General features: G+C 48.4%; 2 protein-coding genes across 5 annotated transcripts in view; both read right to left on the reverse strand.

Annotated features, from left to right (window-relative positions):
• Positions 1-331: 331 nt before the first annotated feature.
• On the reverse strand, positions 332-5435 carry LOC113584867 (annexin A2-like). 2 transcript variants are annotated; one of them, XM_027022062.2, is made up of 13 exons: positions 5250-5435; positions 4581-4641; positions 4400-4493; positions 4164-4258; positions 3955-4068; positions 3786-3876; positions 3408-3487; positions 3073-3132; positions 2849-2939; positions 2681-2776; positions 1372-1430; positions 1013-1123; positions 332-801 (listed from the first exon to the last, which is right to left on the reverse strand). In XM_027022062.2, the coding sequence occupies exons 2-13, from the start codon at positions 4626-4628 to the stop codon at positions 739-741; spliced, it is 1002 nt and encodes a 333-aa protein (XP_026877863.1). In that variant the 5' UTR covers positions 4629-4641; positions 5250-5435; the 3' UTR covers positions 332-738. The 2 variants fall into 2 exon arrangements, with proteins under 2 accessions (XP_026877863.1, XP_026877872.1); XM_027022071.2 differs by lacking the exon at positions 5250-5435 and adding an exon at positions 4831-4875.
• A 253-nt stretch (positions 5436-5688) lies between these two features.
• The window catches only part of arhgef2 (rho/rac guanine nucleotide exchange factor (GEF) 2), a 43147-nt gene continuing 26513 nt past the window's right edge, over positions 5689-22322 (reverse strand). For all 3 annotated transcript variants that reach the window (XM_035528756.1, XM_035528755.1, XM_035528758.1), the window contains 21 exons: positions 21027-21189; positions 14259-14326; positions 14049-14112; positions 13417-13549; positions 12853-12962; positions 12436-12579; positions 11810-12060; positions 11416-11541; positions 11219-11336; positions 10280-10531; positions 9962-10038; positions 9570-9742; positions 9398-9465; positions 8894-9082; positions 8706-8804; positions 8546-8601; positions 8317-8358; positions 8178-8228; positions 7402-7758; positions 7085-7253; positions 5689-6671 (listed from right to left, as the gene is read on the reverse strand). In XM_035528756.1, the coding sequence (XP_035384649.1) occupies positions 6589-6671; positions 7085-7253; positions 7402-7758; positions 8178-8228; positions 8317-8358; positions 8546-8601; positions 8706-8804; positions 8894-9082; positions 9398-9465; positions 9570-9742; positions 9962-10038; positions 10280-10531; positions 11219-11336; positions 11416-11541; positions 11810-12060; positions 12436-12579; positions 12853-12962; positions 13417-13549; positions 14049-14112; positions 14259-14326; positions 21027-21189 (2793 nt within the window). In that variant the 3' untranslated portion in view covers positions 5689-6588. The remainder of the gene's footprint in view (positions 6672-7084; positions 7254-7401; positions 7759-8177; positions 8229-8316; positions 8359-8545; positions 8602-8705; positions 8805-8893; positions 9083-9397; positions 9466-9569; positions 9743-9961; positions 10039-10279; positions 10532-11218; positions 11337-11415; positions 11542-11809; positions 12061-12435; positions 12580-12852; positions 12963-13416; positions 13550-14048; positions 14113-14258; positions 14327-21026; positions 21190-22322) is intronic.

Raw genomic sequence — 22322 nt, forward strand, 5'->3', positions numbered from 1 at the left:
AAATGCATCAGGTTCCTTGTAATGCTTTCATATGCTCGAAATGCAACGTATTAGTTCAGTCCTAGAACAAAAACAGATACTGAACTTTGCAATTAGAACTGATACCAGGTGATAAAACAATGCAAGATGGGTGGAAGCAGAACGGTGGAGCGTTTGGCGAGGGTGGAGAGAAAACTGCGGAGCGTCCGAGAGTACAGAGGTAGTTTGCAACAGCAAAGCAAAGGAGTTTACTGTGCAGTGCTGAAGCTTCTGGAACAAAGGGAAACAAAATAACTTACATGTGTCATCCGCTTGTAACCAAAATAAAAGAATCACTAATGACAAATACAGAACAGGTGAAGTTTAATTATGGGGCAGAGAAAACAGAACAAATTTATTGCTGAACAAATTAAATAAAAAGATTTAGATTTCCCAATTGACATCTGTGGTATTCAGACTGCACGGAAAAACAGAACCCACACCCGAACCAAATCCCAAATCCCAAATCCCAGCCCTCTTAATGGATATTAGTACTTGACTCCTGGCGGTGACGGACGCTGTGGGGCACAGAGCGATTTCTGCTCCTACTACACGTATTGTTCGGAGTAAAATTCCACACATGGTTCATGTGGGTCCTGACCAAAGGAAGCAGGGGGATGTCCTAATGGAAAGCGGCGCGGCTAAACAAGTGGAGGATGGGAACTGAGGAGGAATGTCCAGTGTGGCGCGCTGAGCGGTTGTGTGTCCCCTCGGATGTCCTCAGACGTCCTCGGACCGACACAGGGCCAGAAGGGCTGCCTGTAAATCCCCCTTGAATTCTTTCTGCAAGTCAGATGAAGCTTTATGAGTTAAAAGGAGCATTTGGAATACATCATACATATAAATATGGTTCAGGTCAGAACTTCATTAATCATATAATCCATAAATTCTGTGAGGACATTGTTAGTTATATTCCATTGTTTGAGTGTGTGTGTGCGCAAATGCATATGAGAGAAACAAAGCGTAAGATATGTAGATGTTGTCTGTATCTGACCTGGATGGTTGTGTAGAGAGAGACGTTGGCCAGTTTACGGAACTCAACCCTAACCCATAGGAGGTCCTCTTCACTCCGAGCCACCAGGATGCCTCGAACTACAGCATTCTTCTGTGTGTGTATATATATATATATATATATATATATATATATATATATATACACACACACACACACACACATATACACACATACACACATATACACACATATACATATACAGACACACACATACATACACACACATATACATATACACACATATATACATATATATACACACACACACACACACACACACACACTCAGTGACCATATAGCTGGCAAAATTCCAAAGACTATGGAGATATCTCTTCTACCTTCATGCAGGCTTGTAAGCGCTGGGCCAGGAACAGGGGTGTGTTCTGGATGGTGCGCACTGCAGAGAGACACATTACACGGTACAGATATGAACGCTTGTGTTGCCTCATTAATCAAATCACACAGCAATTACTTCACTGCTCGGGTTACAAACGTGCACAGCCCATCTGAAAACGGAAAAGATCAAATACGTGTTGCACAGAGGATGCTTTCTGTTCATTTGTAATAACTGTTGTATTTGGTGGTGGGGTTTTTGAGGGTTGTTTGGGTTTTTGGAGGGTTGTTGGAGGTTGGTGGGGATTTTGGGAGTTGGCGGGGATTTTGGAGGGTTGTTGAGGGTTGGTGAGGATTTTGGAGGTCGTTGGAGATTGGTGTGGTTTTAGGAGGGTCGGTGGGGTTTTAGGAGGGTCTTGTTTTGCTGGGGGTTATCCAGCTGTTGCTATGGCGCATTGGCCTTTTAAAGAGTTTTCCTGGTGTTGCTGTGGAGCCAATCTACAGTAATGAGCGCCAGCTGTGGAGGCGAGGCTACCCATGTACTGGTATGTTACTACGTTTTTGCACAAAAATGGCCCACAGTGGTGGGACATGTTAGACAACAAGTGAACAATTCTTGGTGTGTTTGAGGCAAGAAAAGTGGGCAAGCGTAAGGATCTGAGTGACTGTGGCTAAGGGTCCAATTGTAAAGCTAGTCAACTGGGTCTGAGCGTCTCCAAAGCAGCAGGTCATGGACACCCAAGGCTCACAGATGAGTGTGGGGAGCAAAGGCCAGCCCATCTGGTTCAAGTCCAGAGAAGCACAAATTGCTGAAAACGTTAACCCTGGCTACGATGGAAAGGTATCCGAAAACACAGCGTGACGCTCTGGGCGACGTTTCACTGGGAAACCTTTGGTCCAGGCATTCATATGGATGGTAGTTTGACTCATACTACCTACCCAAACATTTTTAGCAAGCATACATCATCATGGCATGGTATTCCCTAATAGCAGGAATAATGAGTCCTGCTACATTGCAAAAATAGTTCAGGAATGGTTTGAATAACATGACTGAGTTCAAGGTGTTGATTTGGCCTCCAAATTTCCCAGATCTCAGTCCGATCACGCATTTGTATGATGTGTCGGAATACCAGGTCTGATCCAAGCAGGGACAATCTTGTGCGATATAAGCAGATGGTTGTAATATTTGTGTGTGTGTGTGTGTGTGTGTGTGTGTGTGTGTGTGTGTGTGTGTGTGTGTGAGGATAAATACAATGTTGATTTGTGTGGGGTTTCTATTGTTAATTAAGGTAAAGTTGGTTAAATATTTCTCACCCAAAATGCGCAGGCCAAGTCGAAGGTCTCCTGAAAAGTGCTTCTGGATGGTTTTGTCTACTGCCTCTCCTTTCAGCTCCTCCAGCGTGGAAAGCACTAGAGCAGAGAGAGAGAGCTGCAGTGGGTTCGCTCTGAGGTTGTTTGCTCTGAGGTTGCGAAATGCCCTACCTCTATTGAGATGGTCCAAACTACGAGAGGTCAGTATTTGGATCCAGGGGGCAGGGTCAGATTTCTTTCCACTCACACCATCATTAAGATTCTAGACCAAAAGTGTGCATAGTTCAAAGTGTACACACACACACACACACACACACACACACACACACTTATTATTGCCTATGCATGACGTGGAAAAGGCCATAAAAGTGCAAGAAAGAGAGATGGAGGCACACCCTGACGTCTTGGTCAATGAGCTGGTAATCAATCACGCCCTGCCGGTTTATCTCCTCCTTCTGTTGATATGACAGAGACGAGTCAGTGTCCTTCAAACACACACCCATGCCCTGCCGTTTTTAATCGTTAACTTCTCCAAGAGGCAACGTGCTTCAACCTGCATTTATTCTGAATGCGATGCTGTGAAGTTCTGTATGTGAACGTAAAACCGCTAAGAATAAGGACACTGTTCTAGAATCAGCTGCTTCCAGTCAGTATATGATGTTTAATTTTAATATTTAAAGGGTTTTTTTCATATTCAGTTGTGGTAATGTACTATATTATAGGTCTTTACCTTGAGTATGGCCAGCACTAGACTGGTGAAGTCTTTGCTTGTTTCACCGATCAGATCATTCTCCAGGTAACGGCTGTAAGCTGCAGGAAATGAGTGACGTGTTTATGTTCACCTCCATTCTTCACCAGTCATCCCAACTACATTTGTTTCTCATGTGTACATTTACAGCGTTTAGCTGACACTTTTATCCAAAATGACTTATAATTGTGACTAAAAACAACTTGAGTAACTGAGGGTTAAGGGTCTCGTTCAGGGGCCCAGCGGTGGCAACTTGGCAGTGGTGGGGCTTGAACTGGCAACCTTAAGTACCTTAACCTCTGAGCTACCACTGCCCCTGATATCCAGAGTCGGCTACTGGATTGCTGGGTTGCCGCTTACCCTCCTTGTACGCTACCGTGATGTCTCGAAGCTGATCAGGAGATCTAGTACACAGCACTTCCAAAAGTGCTTCTTCATCTGTGCCTAAACCCTGTGACCCACACACACATACACCATCAGAAGTGACGCCTGGCGATGTTGTGTTGTATTCTCGTCATGTCTGGCTCACCTCCATGGCCTGTCGTAGCCGAGAGGCATCAAAGCCAGCTGGAGTCATCATGAGCGCCAGCAGGAGCTCCTCCAGGGGCCCGGAGAGCGCTTTCTTCAGAGCGGCGCCGAGGTCCTGATGGAGAGGGAGGAGCTTCACACTGCCTGGTACAGTGGTACGGCGCTAAAGAAGTGTTCAGTGTTGCTGACGGTATGGCAATTTCTAATTACCTTCTGTGTGAGGTTGTTATAGGCCGTAGCAATGCTCTGTCTCTGGGCGTTGGTCCTGTTGGTGATGATCCTTACCAGCGTCATGACATCAGTGCCTTATACACAAACACAAAGTCGCACATGCACCCAGGAACGCTGAGCTGATGCTTTTTTATTTCTGGTAATAAATGGATTTACATATTTTTTTAGTCTAATATTATGCTCAGCCATAGTAGTTCAACGGCCCATTTCTGTACTTTTCTTTTCCAGGGCAGCGTAAATCTGACGTGCGTCCATAACAGGGTCAAAAGGCAGAAACGGACGCACGGTACCAAGGGTTCCCCACCACATCTGCAAGGAAACGTGCAAATGAACAGATGAATCCACAAAAAAGAGCTGTTTTAAGACACTGAAGATGGAGAATATGTTGCTACGTACAGGTCTGTTCATGGGTATGTAATCCATGGTCTCCAAAATGCTTTCCATGGCTCAGTACCGACTGCAAATTAAGACGCGACACCAGTTAAATAACAGTTTAAAGAAAATATAGGATTAAATAGCAACAATTCAACTGTTTATTTATGTGTTTTAGATATTTCAGCGATCGATTTGATTCAGACCGACTTCATGTCGAAATGAATTACATTACTGTAACAAGATTACTGTGAGACAGCGGTACAGTTCGAACCCGTTAGAAGTGATTTGGCAGTTAGAAGTCATTTTATTCCTGTTCCCGGGACCTGTAGGTTGTCCCTGGCGCCCAGTTAAAGCCCAGGCAGTGTTCGGCGTGAAAGACAACTGGAGAACTACACAACATAGCCGCTGGGATTCCCAGCTCAGTCCGGGGCGCCCACCAGACGCCCCGCGTCTTTCCTCCAACACACACACCGCTGTGAAGGTAGCAGCCATTAGCTACGCTGCTCCTAATGGGCTAATTCGAGCGCCCATTATAAACTGGAATAGCCAAACTGGTGAGCTCTAAATGGAGACATTATTCCAGCAACGTTACATTAGTTTGCTTATTCATGGCGTATTCCTAACTGCCCCCAGTGTGTGTGTGTACGTACGTACACACACACACACACACACACACACAGACAGACTTACCGTGGACGCTAACCCCGCAGTGAAACGTCCCTGGTCTTCTCGGTGGTAAATGACTGTAACTAGGGTGTGATGTGAACGCAGCGCTTATCAAATATTTGGCTCTTCATTTATTACCGGGAGGCGCTTCAAACTTCCGCCCAAGACTCAACGAAGGACAGCCTCATGTATTTAAAAGAAACTGCTACTAAACATCAGAAAAAACTATTAAATTACGACACTCGACGGTGTCATTCAGACGTGTGTGTGTGTGTGGCATGCAAGAACACATATCGGAAGAAACAATGCGTCAATAATAATTACTACAGTATATTTAACCAACACAATACAAACAAGCAGTAAGTTTAGGTAAAAATAAACACAATTACAACAAAAAAAGTAGTTTTAAAAAGTTACACGTTATACACTTCCAAGAGCATTCTTTTAGTTGTTTTTTTTTTGGTTTTTTTTAACACTCCAAATATTTGTACAGGCAGATACATAATATACAAAGTACAGAAAAACCCTTCTGTGTCCAGGCCAGTCCGTCTGGTTTCCTCAGCCACTCCTGGTCCCAAAGGAGACTGCTCATACTCAATGTCCTTCATGAAGTTATTGTCACTAAACCTGTCTTAAACATGACATTTATTTTCAACTACTCTATTCCAATAAAGTAAAACTTACAGTAACAGAATATTACTAACTGACGAACGACTTTGGTCTTTTTTCGTTGTCTTGCGATTATCCTTCACCCTGTTTTTGGAGAGTTCTGCCAACTCCATGGTCCCCTTGCACGCCGCAGGGGTCAACTGTTTATGAAGACCTTGTTCGTCTGTGTTTTTTTTTGGGGGGAAACTCACACATGTAGTTTAGAGTCAGACTTGTCCTGTTTACATCATAGCGCAAGCTCATCTTTCTAATTTTATATTTTCAGTCTCTTGATTTCAGTCACAGTCATTTGTGGCTTAACAATGATAAAAAATAAAACAATGGCAGGCAGTAGTAGGCTAGAGTTCATAAGAGGTAATTTTAGAGATAAATTATGAACACTGCTTCACCAGCAGATGGTTAACCCCACACTTTTAACCTTAACATTTCCCTATAATCTTATTCTTTCTTTCTTCTCTTCCTTGTATCAAACAGGAAGAAAAGGTTTTGTCTCAAAATCAGACAATTGAAATTAGATTAAAATTTTTTTTTCCAAAGTACAGCACAAGCTCTCTCAGCTAAGTTATTTATTGCAAGACATGCTGAGACTTTTTTTTTCTCCCCGTGATGGGAAGTGGGCGGCTTCGTGTAGCGTCGTGCCGAGGAGATCCAGCTCTCCGAGTGACTCCACCTCGTGGAAGGGGCCGGGCCAGTGTTAGCTGTGGGCGGAGTCAGGCCCGGCCTCACCCTCCACGGCCTCTGTCCCACACTCGCTCTCCTCTGGAATGTCCTGCAGATCTGCAAGACGTGCGAGAGTTGCTTCAGACACAAAACAAACAAAAATCCAAGGCAGGGGGCGGAACCCTTTTATTTAATTGTATTTTTTTGGCGTGCGTGTGAGGTGGCGATGTTTAAGCAGTGACACTGCCGTGTGTCGTCACTCCTCAAAGCGCAAAGCTGAGGAGAGACGGAGGTTTACACAATGCCTGAATACACGCACCCGCCCAGAGAGTAAACGGGGATGATGTACAGAGGGAGAGACAGAGCGTTACACAGTGACACACCCATGGACTGTCAGCATGAAACTAAACGCAAAACAGATGAAAGGAAGCAAAAAACAGAAAGCAGAGCCCCAACAGAGCTATAGTTCTGACCCAGCGGCGGGTCTAATGGTTACTTGTCCTTTTCCTAATGCGGACTGGTGAGCTCACCTCTGGGACTGTCGGAGCGGGGGGAAATCCGAACTTCTTCCTCCTGGTCGGACTCCTCCTCCTCGTCGCTGCCCTCCTGGACGCCATCTAACTGGTCGATAGCCTCCTGGCAGGCCAGCGGCGCGAGGGGGCCCTTCACTCCATCACTCCGTGTCCTCTGACCTGGAGCCTTGATGAACACAAGATGCCTTTATTTTATATTCAGGATTTTAATCTCATTCCGGAGACTGTGAAACATCACAATCAAAAAGACTTTAAGGAAACTTAAGGAACTGAAGACACGCGGCGATCATATTCTGCCAGTCGCGAGCACTCACCTGCTGTGCCGTGGCCACCCCCCTGTCCTTACGGCCGGCGTCCCGCGAGGCCTGCAGCTCCCTCAGTTGCGTCTCCAGCTGCGCCCGCATCCTCTCGCTGTCGCGCAGCCTGGCCTCCAGGGGGCGCAGCCGAAACAGCTCCTCCTGCAGCAGGGAGAACTGCCGCTGCAGCAGGGCCTGCTCGCCGCTTGCCCCCGCGCTCACGCCCTCCAGCAGGGCGTCGCGGGACAGCGAGCGGCTCAGGCGGGCCGGGACAAAGACCAGCGGGGCAGAGGTCGGGGTGGGCGGGGTGGAGCTGGCGGTGGAGCCGTCGTGCAGGCACAACTCCAGGATGGAGTCCTGCCTGATGACTGCTGCCTAGAGGGAGAAAGAGAGGGTAGGAGGGGGAGAGAGAGAGAGAGAGAGAGAGAGAGAGAGAGAGAGAGAGAGAGAGAGAGAGAGAGAGAGAGAGACACACACACGAAGAAAGAGGGCAGGAGATATGACTAAAAAATGGTTCGGCAGGCCTATAATTTAATGTTGTAATGCCAATAAAAGTTTTTAAACTGGAGGGGTAAAAGTTGAGTAAAAGAGGCCGAGGGAAGACGAAACAAAGAGACTTTCAGAGTCTCTTTAAAGCACAAAAGACACTAACAGCTCTGCAGGTCCACTCCAAACACACGCTACACACCGGCTACCGGCTGGAGAGGCGGAGGCACAGAGAGAAGGAGGGATTAGAAGAGATGAGAGAAAGAGATGTAGAAGGCTGGTTGCTACGGTTACTTGGGGAGTCTTACCTGTAGTGCGTGGAGATGAGTGCTGAGGTTGACCAGTCTTTGACAAACTTCCTAAAACACAAACACAGCAAGGGCATTAGCCATCTTTCTCGAGGGGGCGGGAGTGTTGAGATAGAAGGTTCTAGGGAGTGAGGTGCACCTCGTTCAGAGTCCTGTCCTGCAGCTGGTTACCGTTTCGGTCCTGTAGGAAGCATACAGTTACAGTTCAGCGTCCCTCAAAATGACATAAATGGTATTATATGGGTTAGTTTTCTAGATTTGGTCTCAGTTGTGGAGGGAGGATTTTTAAATATCCACAAACAAAATCTAAAAAAAATATAGGCACATGGCAAACTGCCCAGAGTCTGTTCCCAAAATCAGACACTTGCCTTTTGTGTCGGGCTGTTCCCGTCATGAGTCCCATTAACCGAAGGTGGCTCCCCATCTGTGTTTAGGAAAAAAAAAAAGGAGTGTGAGTTTATTTATTTTTATTTTTTTTTACAGACATTTCCTTTCTAATAGCCGTGGCACAGCAAGCTGGAGACTTACTGCTCACTGGCGCCTCCGTGTGGTTCTGGTCGCTGCTGGAACTGCAGGAGTGGCGGCGCTCGAGGTTGGAGCCGAGGAGCAGTTCGCTCAGCCTGTCCACTGCGTCGAGGCACAGGGAAAACAGACGGACACGTTTGTACAGCCGTACTCTGAGATTGAGTTTGACGCTGAGTCGCGCCTCTGCGTACCTTCAGTTATGGCGCTGTTCAGTAACCTTTCAGCCTGGGGCGCGTGAGGGGTGTCCGCTCGAAACACGTTCCGGGAGCTGGTGGGGAGGGTGACCTCCTGACCTCCGGTGACCTCAGCCAGGTCTGAGAACAAGGTTACTCGTTCCTGAAGCAGCTCCAGGACCTCCCGATCCTTCTGCTGAATATCAGCTAAAAGGGGGAAGGGAGAGAAAGAGAGAGAGAGAGAAAAGGAGTAGGAGATAAGGAGAAGGAGGGAAGAGAGAAGAGCGAGAGAGAGAAAGAAAGAAGCGAGACAAGATAGAGATAGACAGAGAGAGAGAGAGAGAGAGAGAGAGAGAGAGAAGCATTTACAAGTTCCAGTGAGCTCCAGTAAGCAGACAAATGCACCACTGAGATTAGAGTTGCTCCCAGTTCATGGCGATTGCAGACAGATTGTAGCTTTAATAACAGCGAAGGCAGGCACTGCTGCTGCAAATGTAAAATCGGCCTGTTCCTGGTACTGACCTCGGAGTCTGCGCAGGAGAGCCTTGTCCTCGGTCTCAATCAGAGGAAAATCTTCCCTGGAGGGGCACCTGGGGGTGGGACAGAGACAGAGAGCGTTTTGGGGGGGTGGTAAGGCTTCTGGCCGTGGGGATGGGGTTGGGGGGACGCAGGGGTCGGAGGTCAGCCGGCCGACCTGCTCACTGCGTCCTGGATGAGCTTCATCCAGCTGTTCCTGTCGTCTTTGGAGGCGGCGTGGAGCTCGTACATCTCCGGGGGGGTGGAGTCGCTGATAAGGAACATCCCTCGCTCCTGATTGGCTATGTCTCTGACAATCAGGTTCTGGAGAGACAGAACTGAAGGCTTGTCCTTTGAGAGAGGGAGAGAGAGAGATAACTTGTTTTGATTTCAGTGATTCATAACATTTTCCAGTAAAATATCTTTCATGTTTGACATTATTTCACTAGTAATATAAATTGTTTCCATTATTCCCTGATCTAAAGGAATGACGTGATAAATGAGTGATTTATGTGGAATTCAGGAACACTGAGGCCTAAACCTCGAGTGTGTGTCAAAGCTGGGACTCACCAGACAGGGGAAAAAATATTTCTGGTCTTTTTCCTGCATGAACACCAGGATGTCTGTCATCAGCAAGACCTGCACATCTATGAAAAATAAACACACGCTCTTACTAAGGAGCACGAACACACACACACACACACACACACACACACACACACACACACACACACACACACACACACACAAACACTGACACACTGATAAAACAAGAAACAGACACACTGAGTAACACACACACACAAACAATGACACATTGATAAAACCAGAAACAGACACGCAGAGTAACACACATGCGCATGTGCAGTACAGGAACGCTCACTCTACCTTTCAGCCTGGAGCCCTGGGCCGTCTTCCAGAGCAGTGCCCCCTCGTGGATGAGCCTCCGGCGGAGCAGCTCAGCTCCGCGGAACACCCCTCCGCCGCGCACCTCAGTCTCTGCGCGGGGGTCCAGCCGGGCTCGGATCTCCTGCAGCCGCTGCGTGCGCTCCAGCTCCTGGACCTGCTGGTCCACGGAGCTCAGGAGGTCTTTAATCAGGGCCAGCGCTTGGCTCAGAGACGCCACCTCCTCCTCATTGCCTGGGGGGGGCACCACGCGCTTCTGGTTAATGGAAGCTAACGCGATGGGGCTCTGGTAACAAAGGCTAGCATCACGTGGCGGAGGTTTAATAGCTCGTAATGGAAGCTGACACGACGCAGCTCCGGTTAGTTTTAGTAAATGAATGTTTTCCCCATTTGCATTTTTGTGACTCATTAAAAGACAATGGACTGGTTTATTTATTGCAACTTCTGGGTAAAATAGTGCAGAATACAGAAAAAGTATTCAATTTCAGTGTTGTAAATGATGTAGGTTCACTATTCTTAAACACGACTCTTCCCCCCTCTGTGGCCAGTAGTAGGTGTAGTGGGAGATGTCCTGTCTTTGATGGGTGAGTCTTTTTAAGTGCATGGTGACAAACAAACTTCCCCCCTTCTTGCACTTAATCAGTGGAATCAATGAATCAGTCCAGCATACTGACTGCTGGTTTAGGTGCAGCCCAGTGCTGGGGTGTGCGGTGGGTAGTGTTCAGGTGTGCGGCGGGTAGTGCTCAGGTGTGCGGCGGGTAGTGTTCAGGTGTGCGGCGGGTAGTGCTCAGGTGTGCGGCGGGTAGTGCTCAGGTGTGCGGCGGGTAGTGCTCAGGTGTGCGGCGGGTAGTGTTCAGGTGTGCGGCGGGTAGTGTTCAGGTGTGCGGCGGGTAGTGTTCAGGTTTGTGGCGGGTCCGCTACCTTTCGTGTTGTCCAGAATGCGCTGGATGAGCACTGGGTACTTGGTGATGCGCTGGGTCACTAGTAAGATGCACTCCTGGACGCCATGACGACGGAGTAGGGGACCCCTGCTCACGCGCTGCATAGGGGAAACACAGTAAGTACTGTCCGGCCTCTCACTTCATCAGTCCCCCCCCCAGACTCCTCCTCTTCCTCACCCTGATGAAGTACTGGAACCTCTTGTCCCGAGCCAGCAGCTCCTTATACAGCTTCACGGCTTTCAGGTGACGGCTGCAGAACTCGGCGTAACACTTCCGCATCTCGTCGGCGTTATGGCCTGAGAACTGGACACAGGCGAGAAGGAAACAGGAAAATAATCTGTTAAAAGTTCAATAACCTCGGAGAATGTAAGAATGTATTCCTTTCCGTTTGATCAGCTGCTTTTTGTGTAGCGTGTAGGTTTTGTTAACATATCCAGCCGTTAATAATGGACATTTGGTGCATAATTTGGTGCATAATGAACTCCATTCAGGTCCCTCTCTCTGGTGTGATTTGGAGCAAACCTGTTGCCCCTGTAACTCTCACGATATGAACCCCAGATCCCCCGCCCACCTGCTCCACCAGCACATCCCCGAGCTGATGGATGGTGAAATTGGTGCTGCTGCCCCGCGCCAGGCTGTGGCTCCTCCTACTTAGCATCTGGCCCAGGAAGCGCGTGTGCAGAACCACCAGCTGGTCCAGGCAGGGGAAGACCGCGTGGACCACGCCCGGCTCCAGGAGCACCTCCTCCAGCATGCCCCGGCGAAACACGCCCTCCATTATGCGCAACGTGCGGACGTGGTGCAGCTCTGTCTGGATCAGCTCTGCCGGGGGGACGGAGGCGGTTAGCCAGTGGCCCTTTCAAACATGCAGTCAAGCTAACAGCTTTGGCCTGCAACCTTATACTGGCTCATACCCTTATTAGCATTTTTAGCCACACCCCATCATCTTATACACCAACATCTAAGCTTATTAGCAATTTTTATCCCGTCATCTTGAAATGGTTGTTGCTCATTACCATTTTAGGTCATGCCCCATGAACTGACTTGAATAAAGTGAGTCAGGGAAGGAACAACAGTCCCACTAAACACTGCAGGACCAGAAAACAAAGCTATGTGGAAAAGAGAGCGTCTGACCAGCAGAGAGCGCTAGCGAGAGCAAGCCCTGTTTAGGGGGGAAGTGCAGAGGAAGGGCCTCACCGTAGATGACATCCTGCCTCTTGGTGATGTCTTTTCGCTGGGTCTGCAGGTAGGAGGCGTCCACCGCCAGACTCCACGAGTCGGCCTCAAAGTCGCGCCCCTCCCTTTCCAACTCCTCCAGCACTGACGCATAGTACACCTCTCCTGTGTGAGCATGTGTGTGGAGGGGAGAGGGATCAGGGATTCTTTTGTGACATTGGGATATTCTTTTTTTCCCCCCATCCTGTTTTTATGGGTGCTAATTCAGTCCCTGATGTTTTGTTTCTAAATGAATGTTTGCCAAACTCATAGTGTTTATCTCTGCCACTTTACCGAGTACCCAGAATTCCTGGCAGGGGCAAGAAACGGTCCCCATTTATTAGAAATCAGTCAGTGATGAAGCAGTGCGTGTGTGTGCCTTCATCGCGTGCCTCTCACCATCGTCATTGAGAGACTCCATAGACATGGCCCTGTTCCTGAAGTTCAGAGAGTCAGTGGACTGGGACAGGATCCGTCTGAGGCCCAGCGGAGAGTCGTCATTCAGGTTCCTGCACACACACACACACCCACACACACACACACACAGAGAGAAACAAACATAAACCAAACTTGAGAGACGCCAAAACGCTTTGGAGCAGACAGCTGCAAATATAATTGACAGCACACGAATGGCTCTCTCTCAGTTAAGACTGGGCCCGTGCACTACAGAAGTGACAGAACTGCATGTTCAGCTCATGTGTAGCTGTGTACATCCAAGCATGTACACAATAATCCTTAACAGCGTCTAACAATAAACAGGGCCTCATGGTGCCCGGTCCGTCCTTATCCGGGAACAGCGACTCATAATGGTCCAGTCGAGATGTCATTACTAGCGATGTGACCGACCCACTACTGAAGTATTCATGGTTAGCAGAACACTGAGAGGCCAACGAAGACAAAATTGACTGCCATTTTCCTATGGACCTGACGCAGGCGGACCCGGGCAGACGCATGCCCACTCACCCTGCGATGTTGGTGGTGGAGACGCTCTTGCTGAGCGAGAGGGTGGAGCGTCCTCTGCGTGAGCCCAGGAGAGACTGACGGAGGCTGTCGGAGGGATAGATGGCCGAACTCGGTCTCTCCTTTATCATGGGAGCTAAGAGAATGCCAAAGAGAAAGGGGAGAGAGAGAGAGAGAGAGAGAGAGAGAAAGGGGTGAGAGAGAAAGGAAAGAGAAAGAGACAGGAAACTAAACTAAAAGGTCTGAACTTAAACAGCTCTCTTTCTCTCTTGCACTTTGACAACTTCTTCCTCTACAAAGTAAAAGTAAAAACAATGTACTGTAGAAGAAGGACAAGATGACAAGGTACAACATCGTCTCTCCATCTGAACAGAAAAGCTCCGGCCTCGCTCCTTAACGTGGAAGACGAGCTTATCGGCCTTGTGTGGCTCCTAAAGAGGGCCAAGGGTCGACCAGCCTGGCTTCCCAGACCACGTGGCCGCCCGGAATCCCGCACTAGCATGGTCCGACCAGCGGGGGGCGGTCTTGCCGCGCCGGCGTGCTCGGGGTCAGAGGTAGGTGATAAAAGCTTACGGTAAGGAAGGGAGGAGACCGAGCAAACACACGAGGTGGGGGGAGGAGAAATGAACACTCACTTTTGCTGCGCAGGGCGACGTTCTGGAGAGCTGAACTGTTTCTCACCAGGGCCAACTTCTGCTGCTGCAAGCCATTAGGAGAAAAAAGGGTTGCTGTATGAATTAAATAGGCACTGCACGTGCGTTTATCCGAGGTCGTGTCCGAGCTGACCCTGGACCCCCATTCTGGTAACGCTACGGTTCCCCCTCCTCTCCCGTGGGGTCCCTTACCTTCTGCTTCATTTTGGCGCAGTTGGCCAGTGTGTCTCGGCAGCGGTTGTGGATGGTGACATTGCAGGCTGCAAATATGGAGGGAAGCACAAATTAGTGTCTATAAAGATCATCACGAGGAGTTTTAGTTTAAAGGCAGTAAACACAACCTCAGCGCGCTTGTATGCGCTCCACTCGTGAACCGTGGGACTTTTTTCTCAGCCGTGACGCTGAAGTGACAGGCAGAAGCTGAGTCGCTGATTACGCTGCGGCTGTTCGGGCCGTCGCAAGTGTGAAAAGTTCCCTTTTTAACGTTTCCCTCAGCGAATGGAGGGCTTCTCTTTTATGCATTCCACAGACCTGCTCTTATCCAACCAGGAAAAGAGTCACGGGTTTCTCGCGGTGTGTTTTATTCCACTTGACTGCTGGTCAGGCATTTAGCATGCAGTTTTAGCTCTAAACATGCACTGATTGCGTATATATGATGTTAAGAACCTTTCCAGGCGGCGTGTGACGTAATCGGGGAGCGAGAGGAGGCCCAACCGCAGCTGTGCCCCTAGTGGGTGAGGGTGTGGGAAGCCAGCTGCCTGAGTCTTGCCCCTCCACCCTGCCCTGTAAGTCCACACCACACATGCCAAATGCTCACACTGTTCCCAACAGCGTGTGTTTTCTATAGGAAAATGCAGGTTTCAACCACACAGGGTGTTTAGGGTAAATGAAACTGTAGAGCTGTGTAATTAGTCATTTATGTTGTTAAAACCTGCAGCAAAGAGCGATTTGACATTTTTTTTCTATCGTCAGGTCTGTCTGGGTGAAGTTGGGTGAGGTAATCCATTGTTTGTCTACTTCTGTGCAATGGTGAGCCAAGCAAAGATTTTTAACCATATAAACACACACTGAAATGAGCCATTCTGCACGTGTGAAAGCACCAGACGTTCCCGTATTTTCACTCCACTAAGTGCAACGGTCCACGCTTACAGCGTGTCTCACGCAGAGATGTGTGACTCTTAATCAAGCGATCTCCTCATTTTAGATGGGAGAAAGGCTAGAACAGAGAGAGCTTCCTCAGCTCTCTCTCTCTCTGTCTCTCTCTCTGTCTCTCTCTAGCCCCCACCCTGCCCCCACAGTTCACACTTCTCCACATTGTTCCAGTGATCTCTCTTCCTGTGCCGTGTTTTCGAGAAAGGAAGTTGTACTCAAACAGACGGAAGTTGAGCTGGGTGGGTTGGGGTGGGGACGGGGGTGAGAGGGTTGCAGGAGCACTGTGAAAGCGTGATTAGTGTCAGGATTAAAGGGTGATTAGTGTCTGGATTAAAGGGTGATTAGCGTCTGGATTAAAGGGTGATTAGCGTCTGGATTAAAGGGTGATTAGCGTCAGGATTAAAGGGTGATTAGCGTCAGGATTAAAGGGTGATTAGCGTCAGGATTAAAGGGTGATTAGCGTCAGGATTAAAGGGTGATTAGCGTCAAGGTGAAGTGTGATTAGTGTCTGGGTGGGCAGTGGTAAAGGTACTCGACTTGTAATCAGAAGGTTGCTGGTTCCTGTCCTGCCACTGTTGGACCCCTGAGCAAGACCCTTAACCCTCAGTTACTCAAGTTATGTTCAGTCATAATAATTGTAAGATGCTTTGGATAAAAGCATCAGCTAAATGTAAGGATTAAAGGTTGGTTAGTAAGGGATTAGTAACTGCTTAAAAGGTGATTAGTTAAAACATTATCAGTGTCAGGGTTCAGATACGATTAGTGTCAGGGGCCCCTCTTTCATTTTTCAGGGTGTGGAGCCATTACACACTGCCGCTGAACACCCAGAGTGTAGTGTGTGGGAAACTAAAGTTAACAAAACATTCACATGTAAATGCTTATCAAATTTCAACGCTTGCCACAAAAGCAACACCCCCACCCACAAAACCACCAACATTAGACTACAGTCTCTTTAATACTCCAGTGTACGTTTAAAATAACAGTGAGTTTCTGAATATTCCTGCTAAATATGGCCATGATTACCCATGATTGGTATGTTTGGAAAAAGGAGGTAAAAAAAGAAGAGGAACGATGTGTAGAAAGCAGACGCAGCAGAACAAGAGCGGTTGGTGAGATCACTTCCTGAAGAGGTGAGGTAATTTCCTGAAGAACGAATCCACTGACAGTCAGAAGGGAGCTTTCTTTTTTTTTAATTTTTTATCTCAGACAACAAGGGGGGGCTTCAGAGAGTCATGTGCAAAGAAGCAAAATAACTGTGCTCGCTGGGGTTCTCACTAGTGTCACAACATTACAAATTTGTCTAAGGGTGCAATTTAATCAGCAGCACCTTCTCTCTCTCTCTCTCTAGCACACACACACACACACACACACACACACACACACACACACACACACACACCATGCATCAGCATTTTTACTGTGTTTGTCAAACAACATGTATTACACATATATAACCTTGACGGCGTGACACGGTAGTGCACATGTTGTCCCGGCCAGTTAAACATGGCCATCGAGATCTTCCAGCATGGGTCCAGGAGGTCTGAGCACCTTTCAAGGCCTGGAACGTTAAAGGCAACACGCGTCACATGTCGAACGTTAAAGGCAACACGCGTCACATGTCGAACGTTAAAGGCAACACGCGTCACATGTCCAGCATGTCCTGTTTCCCCTAGACAACCCTTTAGAACACACCAGATTCAAATACTCGTGTTTTCCAAGGCTCATAAGAAGAAACACAGTAGGTCCCATTCATGCAAGGATTGTGTCTGCACAACCCTGGACTGAAGGACAGACACACACACACACACACACACACACACACACACACACACACACACACGCAGAGTCTCACCAACGTTAAATAAACAGGCCTTGCCCTATATAAAGGAACTAACTTGACTGAAACAACCCTGCACTCTGTTCGTGTGTTTGGGAAGAAATGCGCAAAGCTCTTTCCTTGGGAGGCTGGGAGCCTGTTGTTCTCATTGGTCAGACAAGGCCTTGGAGAGAGAGACTTGATCACAAATACATCACACTATAAGAATCAAGCAGCCACGTTATGTGCCTGGTAGGTACTCTCCCTTAAAGCCAGCGTGTAAACTCTTCCGATTTTCAGGATCAAAGCTGTCTTAAGAGGAGCCCACCAAATCCTTCCTCACTACCTCGTGAGATTGGTAAACCTAAGGGTGGAATTTACTGAAACACGGTCAGACAGCTGTGGATGTAGAAGTGAGTAAGCAGCTAAATACAGCCAAGTGAAACGGGTAAAAAAAAAAAAATTACTTTTTGTTTTAGACTGATGAGGCAAGGTGTACCACATAATTTTAAAAGTGGACTGTGTTTAGGGAATTATATATACTGGAGCTCTAGAGATGTGTTAATGTGTTAATGATAAATGACAAATACTGAGATTATTCTAGTATTTCAGTGTAGATTTTAACAGCATGGATGGAAAAGTGATCAGCACAAAAAGTGATCTTCAGTGATCTACAAAGCAGGATATTATTATGTAAATCTTATTTTCTTTAATTCCTGGTTCTGCCATAATCCCACCCTCCATAATCTGGGTGGTAATCAAGTACCTGTGGGATAATCACAAACGCACTGGCTCGCTCTGGGCTCTGCTGTTCAGGCCTGACAGCTGCAGCCATCGCATTCTGTCCTCGGCTTTTGCTGCCTGATGCCACTCGGCGACCTGAATGCTGTGACCTTAGTTTACGCAATGGTGGGTTAAGAACTGTCTCCTTGGTTTCATAAATGGGAGTGGGCGGGGAAAGCTGATTGGTCCTTGGTTTAATTAATGGAAGTGGGGTGGAGAAAGATGATTGGTCCATGGTTTCATAAATGGGAGTGGGGCAGGGAAAGCTGATTGGTCCATGCCATCTTTGGCACGTTGCTGAGTGGAGCTCAGATGGCAGGGAATGGGTGCGGTTGGGATACCGTGTTTTCCCACTTCCCAGTCCGGGTTGCGGAGCTGTAACAAAAGCCGTGGAAGTGGTGAAATCCAGTGCGGTTTGCCACAGTTTTGTCTGGCGGTGGGTTACCACCACAGAGGCTGCGAGTACACACCCCGCAGGGAGCATTTCCAAGCCGATTGTTACAACAGATCCTACAGAGCTATGCAAGTGGCACGTCAATATGGCTTCTGAAGTGAACCAATCAATGAGAAAGAGTCCCTCTATACAGCAGCTAGGCTGGTGGAAATGTCTTACTTTTGTTTTTATGTGCGTGCGTGCGTGTGTGTGTGTGTGCCTGCCTCCAACAGAGCAGAAGAATGTTGGTATGACAGCTTGTGAGTCTCTCAAACCCATCTCTCTATCCCCAGATGCACACATTCCAAATCACGATGGGGGAGTGGTCTTGGGGGAATGGGGGCGGGGTTGGGGGAGTGGGGGCGGATATGGAGGCTGTGCAGAAGGGGCAAGCAGCTGGGAGCTATACAGTAGAGGGGCTTCTGAGATACTGGAAACAAAAGACCCACATGCTGCATTCAGACTGAGGACTTCACTATTAAGCCACGTGTAATCGCTCCATTACCACCTCTTGCCAACTAGGATCCTACAGCACACACGATTATAATGTGCCAGGTGGCACCAAGGATGTGCCAAGATGTGCCAAGGACCTTGTTGTCGATTCGAGGGACCGGGCTCTCTGGTGAATGTGACTGGGTATGGCCAAGGGTTCTCTCTCTCTCTCTCTCTCTCTCTCTCTCTACCCCCCCCCCCCCATTTTGCTCTCTCCTCCTCTAACCTCCATGGCTATTATCAATGATAATGCATTCCCCCCCCCCCCCCCCCCCCCCCAATATCTCTTTCCAGATGTAATCACTCGATCTGCGTGGAATCGATAGCCCCCCCAGGCCTGTTCCACATAACCCTGCCCCTGCCTCTCCTGCCCTGGGACCCACAGTGGCGGGCGGGCCAACTGCTCCATCTCTGTCCCCCACCCTGGCCAACCTGTGCTGCTGGTCTCTCCTTCCCTCCCTCTCCAAACCACCACGGCACGGTGACGAGAACAGGCCGAACTCTGAGCTCACTTGGACGCAGGAAGCTGATTTTGGGTCAGATACACAAAGCAAAATCTCTTTAGCTCCATTACTGCCCACGGGTTCTCCGGCGTACGCTCCGGGTTTGGACCTGCTCCCAGTGTTCCGCACAGGAGGGAAACATGCCGGAATGTCCTACACTACCATTCGGGAGGATTTTTTGTAAATGAGCAGTCGAAGTGTCAGATTTGAAAGCTGTTACCCTGCACGGGGGCAATTACACGTCTGGAAATGACTTTTTGGCGTGAATTAGTGTCAGTCAGCTTGTCGACACTGAGACGGCGTATAACAGCGTGACACCCTGCAGCTGACAGAGACGTGTCATAACAATCACACGGTTTACATCAAAACACGTTCACTGTGTCTTCAGCCCTGCGTTCAGTGGTATGAAGTGCTCTGGGTAATTCTGCACTGGGCATAATGGACGAGCAATACTGCTATAGTAAGTTTAGTCTCAGCAAAAATTTTCCAATACTGGCCACGTCCAAAATATGAAAATGTGCACTGATGATGGTAATTGATGTTTTCTTTACTAACGTTAATATTTCATAATGCTATGTAGAAATTCTAATTAATATAGATAGATATGAATATTCCGGTGTGTATTCCCCTTAGCTGACCTGCTGTAGTGGGACCGCTGATGTCAGCGTGGTCACAAGGACACGGAGGGACATGCGTTCTCTCTCAGAGATGTGCCCTCCTCTCTGGCTCCGTATATCCTCCCATCTCCACCCTGCTCTCATCTTCTTTCTCTATTTTTCCATCTCTATTCCTCTCCTGGTCTCTCTCTCTCTCTCTCCATCTCTTTGTTTGCCCTCTCTCTCTCTCTCTCTCTCTCTCTCTCTCTCTCTATCTATCTATCTATCTCCCAGCTGTTCCTCTGGCTGGCTCTGGAGCCAGGCAGGCCGACCGCTCCGCCGCTCGCCCCGCACACTGACACCATTGTCTGGGCGGCATCGGAGGCAGGGTGGGGGTGCTGGTGATTGATTTGGGGCTGGGGGAGGGGGCGGGGCAGCGCAGCGTGGAGAGATCCCGCAGTGACTTCCCTCCCGACAAGAGTCTCCCTCTGTTTTTCGATCTGCTGTTAGTTCTCTTTTGATCTAGCTCTCTGTTTCTTACATTCTCTCTCCTTTCCCTTAGAGGCCCATCACACACACATACACACACACTCACACACACACTCACACACACACTCACACACACACTCACACACACTCTTGTTGCAGGTGGTAAAGGGGCTTTACTGGATGAACTGGGTGATAACAGATCACCCAGGCTAGCTGACACCCGGCGAAAGGCCTCATTCCCAAGCAGCACCGTGTGAACACAGTCAGCGTTCTGCCATTAACCCACTACAGTGTGCTGACTCGTGCACTCCCCAATGTTCCGAGCTTTAAGAAAAACTCATTAATACGGTATTCAGAGAGCCAAATCTAAAACAAATCCATTTTAATAACGAGTTATCGACAATCAGGACTAAGGCGAAACTTCATTAGCATGGAGTGTGCTGGCTGTAAATTCCAAAGATCTGCGTCCACCTTCATATTCAGCTAAAAAATGGTGAAATAATAATCATTTTACACAAACATCTGGCACCCACAGCCGTGTAAAGCCTAATAATTCCGCTGTTATCGTGAATCACAGTTTTAGTTTTAACTTCAGAGTTTAGACAGCTACACTGAACCTGCCACAGCTGTTAAAGGCACGTTGTGTTTGTACGCATGTTGGGGGTGGAGTGTTGTTTTTTAGCATGCTTGACTTACTCGGACAGCTGAGCGCCTCCTTGGCTGTGATGCTCTTGTTGCAGGCGGAGCAGAGGGTGGTGGCCGACACGGTGAGGGAGGTGAAAAGGTGTCCGTTGTTGTAGCGCGCCTCCCGCTCCCTCGCCTCCTTCTCCCGCTCCTTCATGCGCTCCTTCTCCTTGTTCTGTTACAGGGAACAACACAGGAAGGGGCACAGCCTGAGAGGACGGAACACAGGCGCCGCACCCGAGCGCCCGGAGCTGCTAGCGGAGCCGTTAGCTACGGCGGCTAATCGGCCTGATGAAGAACGCCAGATATGAACCTGGTGACGTCGGCAATAGAGACTCCACCACTGGTAATAGTTTAATATGATAGTTTAGAGCAGCCGCTGTATTGCCCAGGAGCTGCTGTTATTACTGTTTACCGTTTAACAACACAACACAGAGCACTCTCTTCTCACCTTGTGGTCCCCTGCAGTAACCCTGGCCAGCGCCCACAGCAGGGAATTCAACAGCTCATCTGGTGTTTTGTTCCTTCACTGTTCTTATTCAACATGTCGTTATGCACTTTGCACTGCTGAAAGCCGCCGGCTAACTGGTCTCACCCAAACCTCCTGATCTCCCGTGACTTGATCTAACTGGTCTCACCCAAACCTCCTGATCTCCCGTGACTTGATCTAACAGGTCTCACCCAAACCTCCTGATCTCCCATGACTTGATCTAACTGGTCTCACCCAAACTTCCTGATCTCCCATGACATGTGTCCTGATCTCCCGTGATATGTGTCTGTTACTCTTCCAGCCCTTTGACCCTTCGCTGGATAACTTGGCATGATGACGACTGCTCCCACGACTCAAGCGCACACAGTGCTTGCACACCAAGGCACGTACCTCAGCTTCCTGCGCTGCTGCACACAGCCCTTCCGTATGTTTACCAGGCCTGCTACTTCCCTTTTATATCTGTGCCGTGCTGATGTTCCTGTCCTGTCCATTCGTGTTTGGTGTGCAATGCATTTGAGCAACTGAATCTGCATTTGCTTGATTGGTATTAAGATCAGATTCGTCACTAATGTGCCAAATAAATATTGCGGATATCGATGCACTGATTATTAATGAGATAAAACCCCAGTTCCTTACTCCTTAGTGTAACCAAATGCTGGTTTGTTATCTGGTTTTCACCTGAAGGTGCACTTCTGACACAAGCATCATAGTGGTGTTTTTTTTTGTTGTTTTGTATGATTTATTTTATTATTATTTTTGGCATAACTGATCTGAGTTTATAGGTCTCTGGCCAAGAGGAATCGCAGGCTGTGTACACC

The sequence above is a fragment of the Electrophorus electricus genome, chromosome 7 (genome assembly GCF_013358815.1).
Source record: "Electrophorus electricus isolate fEleEle1 chromosome 7, fEleEle1.pri, whole genome shotgun sequence".
NCBI lineage: Eukaryota > Metazoa > Chordata > Actinopteri > Gymnotiformes > Gymnotidae > Electrophorus > Electrophorus electricus.

Bases quoted from the DNA above. Each gene is read 5' to 3' on its own strand.
- LOC113584867 (XM_027022062.2), bottom strand. From the start codon at position 4,628: ATGGAAAGCATTTTGGAGACCATGGATTACATACCCATGAACAGACCT. The intron at 4,069-4,163 runs GTAATTAGAAAT...CCTCTCCATCAG, and splicing joins ATAACAACCTCACACAGAAG to GACCTCGGCGCCGCTCTGAA. The intron at 802-1,012 runs GTCAGATACAGA...TCTGACTTGCAG, and splicing joins CTCTCTACACAACCATCCAG to AAAGAATTCAAGGGGGATTT.